Consider the following 16795-nt stretch of genomic DNA (forward strand, 5'->3'; position numbering starts at 1 on the left):
CAAACTCCACAGAAGTATCAGATAAACTGCTTGCACCAGAGTGCTCCAAACTTCTAGGCTGGTCTTCATAGAATAACTCTATTACCAACAGTCAGCTAATGCATCATGTGGCTATTTAAAGGATGGTGGGAGTGGTCACTCACCACCCACATCAACTGACCAGCAAGAAAGCAGCTTCCAGCAAGAACACTGACATTAACACTTGCTGGCATGAAAGCAAAAAAAATCATTTAAATTAAAGCAGAGCCAGAGCTGAGACAAATCCAAAAATGAATCGTGACAGCTCCATACAGAAAAATGAGCCCCACATATTGCTCCACACAGTATTATGGACACCACATAGTGCTCCATACAGAATAATGAGCCCTACCTATTGCTCCATACAGTATTATGGGCACCACATAGTCCTCCATACAGAATAATGAGCCCATTATATTGCTCCATACAGTACTATGCCACCAGATATAGAGCTCCATACATAATAATGTGCCCCATATATTGCTCCATGCAGAATAATGAGCCCAGTATGTTGCTCCATACAGTATTATGGGCACCACATAGTGCACCATAAAGTATTATGGGCACTACATAGTGGCACATACAGAATAATGAGCCCCATATAATGCTCCATACAGTATAATGGACACCACATAGTGCTCAATACAGAATAATATGCCCCATGTAATGCTATAAATGTGTAAGGCTACCAATCAAACAAAAAGTGTAGGATAAGCCAGGTAGAAATATTGTATAAAATTTAACTTTTATTCAGGGACATGTCAGCTTCCTCACTTCACCTCAAAATAAATGACTATATTAGACAAAACACCCTCGCAACTGTCCATCCTGATGTTGCGGACTCTCTGGAGGAAGACTTTTCAGAGGAAGAGATTGATGCCATTATTAAATCAAATCCGGTGGGAAAGAGCACAGGCCTTGATGGGTTCACTCCAAAATTTTATTAATTATTTAACGAGTAGCTTGTCCCTTCCTAACAAAAGTCTTCAGTTATGTGTCAGAGGGATCCCCATTCGTGCCCCAGTCCTTGGAGGCCCACATCAATGTTTTACCAAAACCTGGGAAGGATCCATTGTTAATTTCCAATTATAGGCCCATCTCTTTGATTAATGTGGACATCAAAATATTTTTGAAGGCTCTGGCCAATAGGTTGGCGCCTTTGTTACCCAGGGTTATTCATACAGATCAAGTAGGGTTTGTCAAGGGCCGGGAGGCCACATATAATATGTATAAAACTCTTCTCCTGATGGCTCAGGCAAGGTCCAGATCGCTCCTGTTGTGTTTACTTTCGGTTGATGCGGAAAAGGCCTTCAACCGGGTCAGCTGAAGCTTCATGTCGGCTTCCTTGCATCAATTGGGCCTGGGCGCCAAATTTATCGAGAAGATTCTCTCTCTATATAGGAGCCCTTCAGCTAGGGTTAGGGTTAATGGGTTCCTGTCCTCCCGTATCCACATCAATAACGTTACACGGCAGGGGTGTTCTTTGTCCCCTCTCTTGTATATATTGATAATGGAACATCTGGCAATAGCCATTACAAAGAACCCCAGCATTCACAGTATTCCAGTTGGGGTAGGTCAGTATAAATCGGCTTTATATGCAGATGACCTCCTCATGTTTATATCACAGCCTCGCATTTCCTTCCCCTCCATAGTCAAAAAATTTGAGACATTTGGCCATCTTAGTAATTTAAAAATTAAATTATTCTAAATTGGAAGCCCTTAATATAACTTTATCTAGAGATGAAGTTCAACATCTTAAGGATAATTTTCCCTTTAAATGGCAGGAAACAGCATTAAGATACTTGGGGGTAACTGTCCCGGCAGATCATACTAAACTATATTATTTAAACTTCCAACCCCTTTTGAATAAGACTTTGAAAGACTTATATAAGCTCTCTTGGTTCGGCTGTATTAATACGATAAAAATGAACGTACTGCCTCATTTCCCGTATATTTTGCGGACATTTCCTCTAATTCCTCCTCTTTCTTTTCCAGAATCCAATCAGCTATCTCGAGAGTTGTGTGTGTGTGTGTGTGTGTGGGGGGGGTGGTAGACCCTGGATCGGCATGGCTACTTTATATAGGCACAAAGGCTCAGGGGGCGGGTCTTCCAAATTTCAAATGGTATCACAAAGCAGCACTGTTGATACGCATGCTAGACTGTTGAATAGATTAGTGTGTGCACAGGTTTAGTAGGTGCCAGAGTAGGTTCCCACACCATTAACATATATTAAGAGACTTGGCACTCAACTTAAGTGATCAGATAATTTAATGTTGTTCACACTAGTAGCAAGCAAATTGTTTCGGTCTTACATCAGACCTTCATCAGTTACAGAATAAAGTAAGGTTATTAGGTCAGGTGGACCAATAATCTTGGTTGAAGATCACTAGATCATTAAACATTCCATGACATGAAAAAGTAGGGCAAGGGTTGTCAGACCTGTGCACATATAGGGTTAAGTGCACAGTGGTGATAAGAGAGGTTAAATAGACCGCCGCTTGTGGTGGTGAGAATGTCACTTCCGGTGCCCTCCATGGTGGAGCGCACAGCTGATAGGCGTACGTCACTTCCCACGCGTCTAATGTATTTTGCTATGTGACTTCCGGTGCACTGTATAGTGGAGTGCAACGGTGGAACGCACACATCACTTCCGGTGTAGCGTTCACAGGATCAAGGTAAGCATGTAATAGCTCCCCCTATGTAAAAAGATAAATGGGAAACTCAATTAAACACTATATGTTCAGTCCCGTAGAGACAAACCCAGGACTAATGATATCAGGATAAGTCAGGGGTAAATGTAGACATAAGTCCCATTTGAAGGCCATATATAGAAATAATTGAAAAATGTAAGAGCAGTGCGGAAAACTGTCTTTATGGACAAGAGCCTACAACCTCTTCTTAGGAGAGAGGGTCAAAAATTGGACATTGGAGGTTAGATGAAAAGAGGCAAAAGACGCACTGACTAAAACTGGATCGGAGAGCCAAAAACAGTCATGACATTTAATTAAAGGGAATCTATGACCCTTTTTAGTGATATCATGTAAAGATATCACCCTATTGTGCGTCCCATAAGGATTCTTTTAGGATTTTTTATTCCCCCCCGCAAGTGCGGCAAACAACGTTATCTGTGATATTCACAGTTGAAGATTACGCTCAGCAAGTCGAGGAGGGAGGGGGAAGAAGCCGACTAAGCCACGCCCATCGGACCGGACCGCGGCGATTTGCATACCTCTTCACCAACATAACAAAGGTATTTTAGCATCAAAGGTGCGGGGTCGGGGGGAATAAAAAATCCTGAAAGAATCCTTATGGATGCACAATAGGGTGATATTTTTACATGATATCACTAAAAAGGGGTGACAGATTCCCTTTAAACGTAAAATTTTATGCAATACTTCTGCCTTGCTTATCCTACCCCATATAATGCTGCATACAGAATAATGAGCCTCATATATTGCTCCATACAGAATAATGAGCCCCATATAATACTCCATAGAGAATATTGGACCCCATATAATGCTCCATACAGAATAATGAGCCCCATATAATGAACCATACAGTATTATGGGCACCACATAATGCTCCATACAGAATAATGAGCCCTATATATTACTCCATTCAGTATAAAGGACCCCATATATTGCTCCATAGAGAATAATGGACCCCATATAATGCTCCATACAATATAATGAACCCCATATATTGCTCAATACGGAATAATGAGACCCATATAAAGCTCCATACAGTATAGTGAGCCCCATATAATGATCCATACATAATGAGCCCCATTTATTGCTCCATACAGTATATAATAGGCAACATATAATGCACCATACATAATGGGCTCCATATATAATGTGCCCCATTTAATGCTACATACAGTATATGATTAGCTCCATATAATGCTCCATATAGAATGGGCCCCATTGAAAAAAAATGAAATACTCACCTCTCGTCGCTGGCCGCGGGTCCGGACTCCTCAGCGTCGCTGTCTTCCAGCTCTCTGCAGTGTGACTGTTCAGAGCAGAGATTTTGCTATTTTTTTTTACCTTTGTGATGAAGTGTAAGAGCATTACAGTTCATATCAATAGCTGCCTTCCCTGGTTTCCAGCACTTCTCCATTCCTCTTTTGGCCATCGTGACCTGGAAACACGGGGGTTTGCGTGTCATTTGTAAGTAGCTGTCATGATCCAGGACGGGGTTTTGCTTAGGCCCGTCATGATCAGACTGGGGGTTAATTGTTCCGCCTTTCTCTGGCAGAGGGCAGCTATTTAATGCTCACTGGACCTAGGTCCGGTGTCAGTTATACTCATGCCCACGGCTGAGTTAGTTGACCTTGTGCGTACGTGTGCCTTGTGCCTGATATCTTGCTTGCTTGTTTGGTTTTGATCCGTTTCTGTCCCTGTTACGAGTTCTGCCTGGCCCTCTTGTACTGCGCTACCTCTCGTGTATGACTCTCTGCTTGTGACCCGACTTCTCTCTACTCGTTCCCTTGGTACCACGTCGCCCTCTTGTGTATGACCTTTGGCTTTGTCTGACTACCCGTCTGTTTGTCCCTCCTGTGCCTCATTTGCCCGTACTGTTGGGAGATCTGCTGGAATGACGCCGCCCTCCGGGGTTTGTTCCGTAGAGGCCTGTCTGAACATCTGAAAGATGCCTTGGCTCTCCACCCTCCGCCTGATTCCCTGGAGGAGGCTATGACACAGGCCGTCCGAATGGATCGCAGGTTACGGGCGAGGGGAGTGATGCAAACAGAGACATCATTATTCTCCCAAGGAAGGGGAGCCAGTCCTACATTGAAAATCATGGAGATGGGAACCATCGACCTCAAGGAAAATGAAAGGAGACAACGGTGCATGGGAAAATGCTGTTTTAACTGTGGTGATTCTGGACATTGGAAAAAGGATTGCCCCTCCGGTCCACTGACTAACAAGCGACTGAGCCCGGATGATTGTCATGGAGGTCACCCAGGCTCTCAGGTACCCTTTTCTGCCTTCTCTTAAATGTTGTTACAAGTGGAACTTTGTTGTGGGAGTGTCTCTACATCCACTTCTGCCTTCGTGGATTGCGGTTCATCATTGAACTTTATTGACTCGAACTTGGTGGTCAGGTGTAAGTTAGGGACAGTTAGGTTGGAGACTCCTATTCACATTGTTGCCATTGACAAAACACCACTGGTTAAGAATAACGTTATGTTTCGCACTGAATAGTTTCTCCTTAAAGTGAGTTCCTTACACCAGGAACATATTTCATGTTTTGTTATGGACAACCTGCCTGCGGGACTGGTGTTAGAGTTCCCCTGGTTACAATTGCATAATCCTGTAATTAATTGGGAATATCGGGACATTGTTAAATGGGGTCCCTATTGTTCTGAAAAATGTCTTGTTACGGTGTCTGTGTCGTCCGTGGGTCTGGAAGGTATTCCGGAGTGCCTGAAAGACTATACGGACGTTTTCTCTGAAAAAGAGGCTGAGGTTTTACCACCACACCGCCCATTTGATTGTGCCGTTAACCTGGTTCCAGGTGCTAAATTGCCCAAAGCCCGCTTGTATAACCTTTCGGGTCCAGAACGGGCCGCGATGAAAGAATATATTTCCGAGAGTCTCCGTAAGGGACACATTCATCCTTCTGTTTCTCCCGTAGCGGCGGGGTTCTTTTTTGTAAAGAAAAAAGACGGTGGTTTACGCCCATGCTTCGATTTTCATGAGTTAAATAAGATAACTATGAGGAATACGTATCCCCTTCCACTTATTCCTGATTTATACAATCAGTTGTCCGGAGCTAAGTGGTTTTCAAAGTTAGATCTACGGGGAGCGTATAACCTTATCCGAGTCCGGGACGGAGATGAGTGGAAAACCGCTTTTCTCACTACTGAAGGGTTGTTTGAAAACTTGGTCATGCCTTTCGGTCTGACCAATGCTCCAGCGGTTTTCCAAAATTTCATTAATCATGTGTTCTCTGATTTCACTGGACGTTTTATGGTGGTATATTTGGATGATATATTGATCTACTCTCCTGATAAACAGGCTCACATTGGTCATGTTCGGGCAGTTCTCCAAAGGCTCCGGGAGAACTGTCTCTTTGCTAAATTAGAAAAATGCTTATTTTTTTGTCCAGGAACTGTCTTTTCTGGGGTTCATTGTCTGCTGAGGGGTATCGCATGGATCCTAATAAGGTGCAGGCCATTGTCGAGTGGGTTCAGCCTTGTGATTTGAAGGCTCTGCAGCGTTTCCTAGGATTCGCCAATTATTACCGTAAATTTATAAGGGGGTTCTCACAGGTGGTTAAACCCCTCACAGACATGACTCAAAAGGGGGCTGATATCAAGAATTGGTCAACCGCAGTGGTAGCGGCGTTTCAGTTTTTAAAAAAATGTTTCATATCTGCCCCAGTTCTTATTCAACCGGACCCGTCGGAACCATTTATTGTTGAGGTAGACGCCTCAGAGGTGGGGGTGGGGGCGGTATTGTCCCAGGGACCTGACACTTTGACCAATTTGAGACCTTGTGTCTTTTTCTCAAAGAAGTTCTCCCCTGCGGAGAGAAACTATGATGTGGGGAATCGAAAACTTCTGGCCGTAAAGTTGGCCTTTGAAGAATGGAGGCATTTTTTGGAGGGGGTTGTCCATCCTTTAACAGTAATTACGGACCACAAAAACCTAGCCTACATTGAGTCAGCTAAAAGGTTTACTCCCAGACATGCTAGATGGTCACTTTTTTTTCCCGGGTCAATTTCTCGACTTTTCGGCCAGGATCTAAAAATGTCAGAGCGGATGCCTTGTCACGCAGTCTAGATCCGGTGTCCCCCCCGGAACCTCCATCATCCATTCTTCAGCCTGGGGTGGTGGTGGCAGATATTTCTAATATGTTGGAATGGGAGATTCGGGAGGCTCAGTCTCTGGCACCTCCGACAAAGCCGGTGGATAAGCTTTTCGTGCCAGCTCAGTTTCGCCTCAAGGTCCTCCGGGAGTTCCATGACTCAGTTCTGGGTGGATATCCAGGGATCTCAGCTACCCGGAAGGCCATTTCTAGAGTATTCTGGTGGTCTGCTTTAGCCTCTGACGTTGGGGAATATGTGTCTGCTTGTGATGTTTGTGCCCGTGCAAAAAACCCCCATAACCGGCCGGCCGGGGAATTGGTACCACTGCCAATTCCTGAGAGACCATGGACTCATTTGTCCATGGATTTCATCACCAACCTTCCCCCCTCCAAGGGTAATACCGTCGTTTGGGTTGTGGTGGACAGGTTTAGTAAGCAGGCACATTTTGTACCTTTGGCAGCTCTACCTAATGCGGAAACATTGTCCAGATTGTTCGTTGAGCATGTGGTGCGGTTGCATGGGGTACCCTTGAATGTGGTGTCTGATAGAGGAGTGCAATTTGTTTCCAGATTTTGGAGGGCTTTTTCCAAGAGGTTGGGTATTGGTCTGTCCTTTTCATCCGCTTATCATCCTGAGACTAATGGGCAGACCGAGCGAACCAATCAATATCTGGAGCAAATTTTGCGTTGCTTGACCTCAGCCCGACAGGATGATTGGTGTTCTGTGTTACCGTTGGCCGAGTTTGCATTTAACAACCGCATTAACCAGTCTACGGGTACATCTCCCTTTTTCTGTAATTATGGGTTTCATTCTCATTTTGGAGAATTTTCCCGTTTGAATTCTGGGTGTCCTGGGGCGGATGAGACGATCCAGCGGTTGGGGGAGGTATGGCGGGAGGTCCAGAGTAACATTATGAAGGCCCAGGACAAATTTAATTTTTTTGCGGACAAAAAACGATCCGCGGGACCGGTGTTTCAGATTGGGGATAAGGTATGGTTGTCCACCAAGAATATAAGGCTCAAGGTCCCCTCTGCGAAGCTTGGACCCAAGTTTATAGGTCCCTATGTAATTACCGAAGCAGTTAACCCGGTGGCTTTTCGGTTGCGGCTCCCACCATCTCTGCGGATCCCAAATGTTTTCCATAAGGCCCTTTTGAAACCTGTGAGATCCAGTGGGGAGGGATCATCAGCTTCCCCACCACCGGTTTTGGTAGATGGGCAGTCGGAGTACGAGGTGGAACGAATCGTCGACTCTAGGTTGGTCCGTTGTGCCCTTCAATATCTGATACATTGGAAAGGCTACGGTCCTGAAGAAAGGTCGTGGGTTCCTGCTCAATCAGTCCATGCGGATCGGCTGGTCCGGGCCTTTCACGCCAAGTACCCTGAGAGACCTGGGGGTTCGGTGGCCCCCCATTGAGAGGAGGGTACTGTCAAGATCCAGGACAGGGTTTCGCTTTGGCCCGTCCTGATCAGACTGGGGGTTAATTGTTCCACCTTTCTCTGGCAGAGGGCGCCTATTTAATGCTCACTGGACCTAGGTCCGGTGTCAGTTATACTCATGCCCTCGGCTGAGTTAGTTGACCTTGTGCATACGTGTGCCTTGTGCCCGATACTTTGCTTGCTTGTTTGGTTTTGATCCGTTTCTGTCCCTGTTACGAGTTCTGCCTGGCCCTCTTGTACTGCGCTACCTCTCGTGTATGACTCTCTGCTTGTGACCCGACTTCTCTCTGCTCGTTCCCTTGGTACCACGTCGCCCTCTTGTGTATGACCTTTGGCTTTGTCTGACTACCCGTCTGTTTGTCCCTCCTGTGCCTCGTTTGCCCGTACTGTTGTGACCTCCGTTTTGCCTGACTCTGAGTTGTTGTATGGTGTCCTGTCATATCTGAAAGCAGGACGCTAAGCCCCGCCCCCTTGCAGTCACCTGATCATAGGTCCTGTGCCAGTTTGCTAATTTCAGTGTCCGCAGGTCCTGTGCCTCTTTACTTTCCAGCGCTGACTGGACCCTGACACTAATAGTTTGAAGCATGCATTGTCACCTCTGCTGCCCTGCTCCACAGGTATCTTTTAGCACTGTTTCTGTACTCAGGACACGCGCACTGGCTCTGTGCGGTGTCTATGACAGTAGCTTTCTTAAAGGGGTTGTCCAAGACTTTAGCAATGATGGCCTGTCCTTAGGTTAGGTCATCAATGTCTGATCAGTGGGGCACCTCCACCGATCAGCTGCTCCCGGTGTCGGCAGCAGCTGGAACTGCTCAGCACATGTCTGTCAACCGAATAGTGGCCACAGACGGGTACTGCACATCTGTTCTGTATTGATTTGAAGGGTGGATGTGCAGTACCCTACTGCGGACACTACACAGTAGGCAGAGCTGTAATGTGCAGCTCTGCAACTGAGCAGATCCAGCTGCCGCTGATACCTGGAGCAGCTGACCGGTGGAGTTGCTCCACCGATCAGACATTTATGACCTATCCTAAGGATAGGCTATCATTGTTACCCTCTTAAATGTAAATCTATGGAGCTTTGTACTGAGGCTCATAGTCTTACATTAGGGAGGCAGCTGCCTCTCTGCACAGTAGGTGCTGTTTGAACTGCCTAATAGCAGTCAAGTGGTTCAGAAGGAAATCGGAGCGGTGCTAGAAACGGAAGAAGACGACAATCAGTAGCGCACTTACACATTAGTGCACAGTTATTAAGAGGGATTTTAATGAGGATTCGTCTTTAAGTTAAATCAGTGAGATCCAGTACATTTCAATGAATCTTTGGCATTGTTCTTCACAGCTTTCTACACATTGGAGAAGAGGAGCCAAAACAGTATGGTAAGTGCTGACCATACCCACCTGTGGATCTTCAACGTTAGTATATAGCTGAAAATGCAATAAAAACACATATTTTAGTACTGCTGACTGCAAAACATTTCAGAAAAAGTGTATGAAATCATAAACAGGTGCCATAAACACAAGTGTAGTAGTATGCCCTCTTCTCCTATCTTTAGATCTGTACCTTATGCATATATTTCCATACACACAATTTTTATAAATATTATTACTTTTTTTTATTTGGGGCTACATCAAAAATGTAATTTGGCTTTATTCCACATAATACCAAGGTACAACAAAAGCAACATGTTACTTTATTTTATTCTGGGCTCTCCACTCTTGATTTTACCCTTAGGTTACTGGTTCTTGTATAAAATGGCAATTTTAAAGGCAAAAAAAACATACAAAATACTAAAAACAAAAATAAGTTATAATACTTACTGCTAATACGACCATTCTTAGCTGTACAAAGCAAAAAGATTAGAATGATATGTTACTATATTATATTACTATATTACTACATTAGAAAGTCAGGTACAGATGCGTCTCACAAAATTAGAATATCATCAAAAAGTTAATTTATTTCAGTTCTTAAATACAAAAAGTGAAACTCATATATTATATAGAGTCGTTACAAACAGAGTGATCTATTTCAAGTGTTTATTTCTGTTAATGTGATGATTATGGCTTACAGCCAATGAAAACCCAAAAGTCATTATCTCAGTAAATTAGAATACTTTATAACAGCAGCATGAAAAAATGATTTTAAAATCCGAAATGTTGGCCTGCTGAAATGTATGTTCAGTAAATGCACTCAATACTTGGTCGGGGCTCCTTTTGCATCAAATACTGCATCAATGCGGCGTGGCATGGAGGCGATCAGCCTGTGGCACTGCTGATGTGTTATGGAAGCCCAGGTTGCTTTGATAAGCAGCCTTCAGTTCGTCTGCATTGTTGGGTCGGGTGTCACTCATCTTCCTCTTGACAATACCCCATAGATTCTCTATGGGGTTAAGGTCAGGTGAGTTGGCTGGCCAATCAAGCACAGTGATACTCTTGTTTTTAAACCAGGTATTAGTACTTTTGGCAGTGTGGACAGGTGCCAAGTCCTGCTGGAAAAGTAATTTCCATCTCCAAAAAGCTTGTCAGCAGAGGGAAGCATGAAGTGCTCTAAAATTTACTGGTAGATGGCTGCGTTGACTTTGGTCTTGATAAAACACAGTGGACCTACACGAGCAGATGACATGGCTCCTGAAACCATCATTGATTGTAGATTCCCAACAATGCAGACGAGCTGAAGGCTGTTATAAAAGCAACCTAGGCTTCTATAACACCTCAGCAGTGCCACAGGCTGATCTCCTCCATGCCACGCAGCATTGATGAAGTAATTGTTGCCAAAGGAACCCCGAACAAGTATTGAGTGCATTTACTGAACATACATTTCAGTAGGTCAACATTTCGGATTGTAAAATCATTTTTTCAAGCTGGTTTTATAAAGTATTCTAATTTACTGAGATAATGACTTTGGGGTTTTCATTGGCTCTAAGCCATAATCATCAACATTGTCAAGGCCAGAACATGTTCTAGTAGCCAAGTCAGCATGGCCGGTAACGCTTTCAGCTCTGAAGCCTTGGATGTCATCCATAAGACTCATCCTCCTAATGTGTAAAAAGTGCCCCCCCCAATGTACAGTATGCAGCTGATGTGATCCAGTAGCACAACTTGCTGCAAAATATCTATCAGGGGCCCCAACTATTGCACATTTTTATCAGTAATAGTCTGCTCATATGGGCCCCTAGGTTCCGGGGCTCAGGTGCGATTGCCCCTTCTTAAGTGATTGTGTTCTAGCAATCGCCAAGGAGAGGGCAGAGCTTGTCATATTTCTGATTTGGTTCCTATACTGATATCAATACTTACATACTTTTTCTGTAAGGCATCGTAACACCCCAGCATCCTGCAACAAAAATGCATGTAGCATTACACACTCATACAAGTCCGGCCTTATAAGCGTCAGGCGGCCGCTAAGTAGGAAATGGAGTATTATAAAGGAAGCAAGGCAGTATTCACACTGCAGAAGTATAGGCACAGGGTGGGAAACGTTGCGCATCTGCAAAACATAGCCTAATACATGGTCACATTGACTTTTCCAGAGTAGAATTTGTTGATTGCAGGAGCTCTCCCTATCACATCCTTTGCCAATATGAGGCACTGCGGGTCTTACAATGGATCAATGTACCTAAAAAAAACCCTGAAAAAAACCCTGAAAGATTGTCAGCCCCATTTGATGTTTTTAAGCAGACTATGCAATAGGTACGCTAATATATTATGCTAAAGGACACCATTTTTGGCCTGGGGCCTTCTCTGCAGGGGCTATGTCTGTCAGGGCCAGGACATGGGCCTTATCCAATTAGCACCTGGTACCTTCTCTGTTGGGGCCAAATTAGGGGCTGGGGGCCTTGTTCACTGAGGCTGTGATAGGCACCTTGAGGGAGAAGGCCTTCTCAACCGAGGATGGATTGGAGGCCATGTCTGCTGGGACCAGGAGACTTGCGTGTGGAAGTGATGAGTCGTTTATAAAGAGTCGACTCCCTGCTGCGAATGATGGTAGCCACTAAAAGTCTCTGAATGGCCTGAGGGTAAAAAGATGGTTTTCACCAGCCAAAACCTTGACCCCCATGCAATTTCAATGGCTGGCTACAGGTAGGCGGGGTTTCAGCTGCATTAATTTCATCTTAAATATGTGTTCCCTATTTAATAGGAGACCTTTTGTGATTCAAAACAAGTGATCCAGATCATCAAAAAGAGATGGACTGCACATCACTAGTGTGTGGGGACTGGGCAGGGGCCTTGTCTGCGAGGGTCAGGAAGGGGGCCAAGTCTGTGAGCGTCGAGACGGGGGCCTTGTCTGTGAGGATCAAAACGGAGGCCTTGTCTGTGAGGGTCGGGATGGCGAGCTTATCTGTGAGGGTTGGTGTCATGCCGCAGCTGCGGCTCTCCCCGCGGTCACACTCCCTGCCGCGGTCCCTGGCGGCTTTCACGCCGCGGTTTCACCTGCCCCAGCCCTCACCGCAATCTTCCCGGTCGGCTTACCGGGTGCTCGCCCCCGCCCGGTCTCCTCAGCGTCCACGGGCGCGCGCTCCTCCCCCGGCTCCCTGCCCCTCGCTGGGCGCGCGCTCATACTACAGTCAGGGGCGCGCGCGCGCTTGCTATCCCCTCTGAGGGCGCGCGCTCTCCTCAACCTAGGGTCATGACCCGGAAGCTCTCAGCAGTGTCCTATATCAGGCCGCTGCTTCCTCCACGCAGTGCCTGATGATCCTTTTGAGCCCTGCTTTGGATCCTGGCCCTCTGTGCCCTGTGCGCGCTCCTGCTTCTGACCCGTTCTCACATACTAGTGATTCTCCACTGTTTCTCTTCCCTAGGATCCGGATTCCCGAGGTCCTGATACGTGCTGTCCTGGTTTCCTGGTGGTTCTTCCAGTCCGTGTCTGCCGCCTGGGTTTCCATCCATGTTCCTGACTGGTCCGCTCCCTATGGTCCTCTTCTAGGAGTCCTCCTGCCTGCCTCTCCTGTGTTATGTTGGGTCCTCGCGGCCCCCTCCCTGGGTACCAGCTGCCGTGGTGATAGTTACCCACGGGCCTGCCCCAAACACTCCCTGTATAGGGGGTGGTCCACCTGGTCAGCTTGCCCGTGGGAGGTTCATTGCCACGGTCCAGCAGGTCCACTCCAAGAGTACTACCAAAGTCTCACAGTTGGGAAGGGGACCCTGTCTGTGAGGGTCTGGACGGGGCCTAATCTGTGAGGGTCGGGAAGGTCTTTTCCACCAGGGCTGTGAAGAGGGCATGCAGCACTTGAAAATTGTCCATAATGATTTTTCTAGGTAAATATTAAGCAATATCTGTCAGTTTCATCTTTGGCTTGTCTTGTCTGAGTGGTTTATTCATTAACTGAAGTTGCCAAAGATGGAAAAATTTATTTTCAGTGTGTTAATTAAGAAAGTAAGACCCATTCTAACCTGAATTGTTAAAAACATGTTTTTTTTTCCCAAGCATGACGGAGAATGGAATAATTTTAATGCTGATTTCTGGAGAGCAATTTTCAATTAAAAAGACTGACTCTATGTCTTCAAAATAATTCTATATATGTAGGGCTCCAAGATTTTTTTTAAATCTCTTTCATTCGTTGTTTAAGGCATCTATTAGGGGAAAAAATTAAACAAAATGAAAACCACCATGCTTTTTTTTTGCTTTTAAGTTCTGAAATCCTGCATCTTACGTATCTCACCATTTCACAAGCTGAGTGGAGCCAGGACAGCTTTTATCTTCCCTCAGGATCTTCACACATATGTCTGGAAGACCAGAAGAAAAATCGTCACAGAGGACTTCTACGCTGAAAAATCAGGTACGGTAATTTTAAGGGATCTTACCTTCCAGGTATCTTGTACCGTATGCATATTCAGGGAATAAGCCCCTCAGGTAGGTGATACATGACACGGAGACGGCAAGCAGCCTCTTCACAAGAACCATGGACTGCTGCTCTGTAGCGACGCGGTTTGGTAATGTCACTGTACTCTGAAGACAAAAGATGCCCCAGGGTATGGGTTGAACTCAATGGACTTGTCTACCTTCAACCTTAAAAACTATGATTCCCCCATCATTAATAAGTACATGAAAGCCCCTTTAAGCTATGGGATAGATTTATAGATACAGAAACAAAAGGTTATGAAGACACCTGTACATATGGCAGGAAAATGTGACTTACCACAGCACTTCGCTGCATCTGAGCAGTAGCCATTGTTAATTATTGTCCACAACCTGAAATAACACCCAGTTTATTAGAGCTGCTGGTAATTTACAGACCCAATTACTACATTTAGGGCTTGTGCACACGTCACAGATTTGGTGCGTTTTTGCCATGCAAAACCTGAAGCAATCTTGTTGCCAGCAAAGTAAATGAGAAACCCGAAGTGTCATGCACACATCGAGCATTTTTAACTTGCATATTTGGTGCAGAAAATAATATCATAACACATCCCTACAAAAGTCAAAGTTTAGGAAAAAAGAGGATCCATTGCAAAAAAATGAAATTTCAAATGAAATTATTTTATTGAGTCATTTTAAAATTATTTAAAAACTCAAGCAGAAAGTATGAAAAGTGGCTTGCTAACAAAAATATATATTCAAAGAATGCATCCTGTATGGAGCCTTCATGTTAGGGCATAATCTTCAAGATTGCACTATCCTGGCTTGACCCACACAAAGTTCCATGCAAAACTATTTTTACCATAGACACATAATATTTTCAAGCCTGATATAAAGTTCAAGTGCTAAATTCAGGAAATTATATATTAAGTTATAGAGTGCTTACAGGTATCTGAAAAAGGTGCAGGATTAGGTAGATTTAAGCCAAGCAGAGCAAAAAATACTTAAAAGTATCCAGTGCCTTTAAGTATAGGTGCAGCAAGCCACCACCCCTTAGCAGAAAATAATATGCAGCATGACAATTCTCTGTGCATTTTTGCCAGCGTTTTTCACCATTGAACTCATTCAAGTCAATCAAAAACGCAGGACAAAAACACATAAAAAACACCTTTTTGCAAATGCATTTTTCCTGCTAAAAGACGCAGAAATAGTGTACAAATTTCTGCATCCATTTACTCAACATATGCTCATAGCCTTAAAATCTCATGCAGACGTCTGTGAAACAGTCCATGTACAGACCAAATTCGTGGTCCCCCAACCTGAAACTGACACCCTCATAGGCATAAATGAGGCTGATGAGTTTGTGTTGGGCGAACTGAGACCAGTTTGTAATCAAGGTCCGTTCAAGGTTGCCTTCACAAGTCAAGCGGAGGAACTTATGAAATCTCCAGATTTACACATAGATTTTTCTGAAGATTCACAATGACCCAGGAAAAATTGTCAGCAAATCGAGCACAAATATGCTGAAAAACAGCATTTCTCAGGAGCTTCATTTGGGGACACAGGAACCATGGGTGTATGCTGCAGCCAACCATGGCTACTGCGTACCCCAATGAAGGCTGCAAGAAAAGGATGTTATGCCTTTTTCATATGTTGTGGGGGTTTTTGTCTCATTTTTTTAAAAATGCGGCAAAAACGGAGAAATATTATCGGGTTTTTTAATATTATCCTTCAGAAACTCATCATCTGAACACAGCCATAAAAACAAATCTCTGTGGTGCCTGGCTGTATATGAAAGTACAAGATGACAATGTTTTTACATTCAGTAAAGTAAGGCTACTTTCACACATCAGTTTTTTCCCGTCAGGCGCGATCTGGCTTTTTTTTAAAAAACGGATCCGGCTAAATCTGAAGCTGGATCCGGTTTTTTACCCATTACTGGTTTTTGCCGGATCCGGCGAAATGTTGCATTCCGGCGTCTGGAAAAAATGGCAACAGTATGCACATGCAGGAAAAATAAGAGAAAACTTTGGGAAGAGTGTACAAAGTCCCAAGAAAGCAGAGAATCCCCTTTTGTATTCTTTGCACCGGCACCTTTAACCCATTCAATTGACATGGATGGGGCCTGGCAAGTCATAAAGGGCATGGTCATAAAAATAATTTTCTGGCGCATTTCACGTTGCTAAATTTGTGTAAGAAAAAATTGAAAATACAGCAGTGTAAATTATGAAGATTATTCATTTGCGGATGGAAAATCCACAACAAACCTTATCCATAACGAACCTCAATTACAACAAACCCCAATTACAATGAATCTCATTCCTGTGCTACAAAATTTTATTTCAAGCCCAAATTGACCCTCTGTCTGATTTTTGTTACATTTCACCCTTCTAGGATTTGTTGTGAAAAGTTCTCTGGGGGAAAAATCAATTCTTCATTTCAATATCATTGTTTCAGATGAAACAGTTGAGAAAATCGGCAATGTTCTCACCTAACAAAAATGCAGTGTATTCATCTGCAGGAAATCCAACGCGTTTCACAGTGCATGAGATTTTAACAAAATTTCATAAAAATGACCACAACATAAAAAAGAGCTGTGGGTTTAGGATCATGGATGTGTGTGAGATTCAAGGGGTGAAATATCTGGTTTCTAAATTGCAACAATATCACTGCAGAACCTCCACATTAAAAACGTTCCTGTATGGAAGGTGTGTTTTGGCTAAA

At 44.3% G+C, this 16795-nt stretch overlaps 1 protein-coding gene across 1 annotated transcript in view; it reads right to left on the bottom strand.

Moving 5' to 3' along the window:
• The window catches only part of HORMAD1 (HORMA domain containing 1), a 140140-nt gene extending 125696 nt beyond the window's left edge, over positions 1 to 14444 (bottom strand). Inside the window, exons 1-6 of the mRNA XM_073567236.1 lie at positions 14412 to 14444; positions 14077 to 14221; positions 13935 to 13998; positions 11572 to 11608; positions 10096 to 10116; positions 9676 to 9702 (exon numbers count right to left, since the gene is read on the bottom strand). Of these exons, the coding sequence (XP_073423337.1) occupies positions 9676 to 9702; positions 10096 to 10116; positions 11572 to 11608; positions 13935 to 13998; positions 14077 to 14221; positions 14412 to 14444 (327 nt within the window). The remainder of the gene's footprint in view (positions 1 to 9675; positions 9703 to 10095; positions 10117 to 11571; positions 11609 to 13934; positions 13999 to 14076; positions 14222 to 14411) is intronic.
• Positions 14445 to 16795: the final 2351 nt, after the last annotated feature.

Source organism: Dendrobates tinctorius, unplaced genomic scaffold (genome assembly GCF_039654945.1).
Source record: "Dendrobates tinctorius isolate UK_male_01 unplaced genomic scaffold, ASM3965494v1 ptg000019l, whole genome shotgun sequence".
NCBI lineage: Eukaryota > Metazoa > Chordata > Amphibia > Anura > Dendrobatidae > Dendrobates > Dendrobates tinctorius.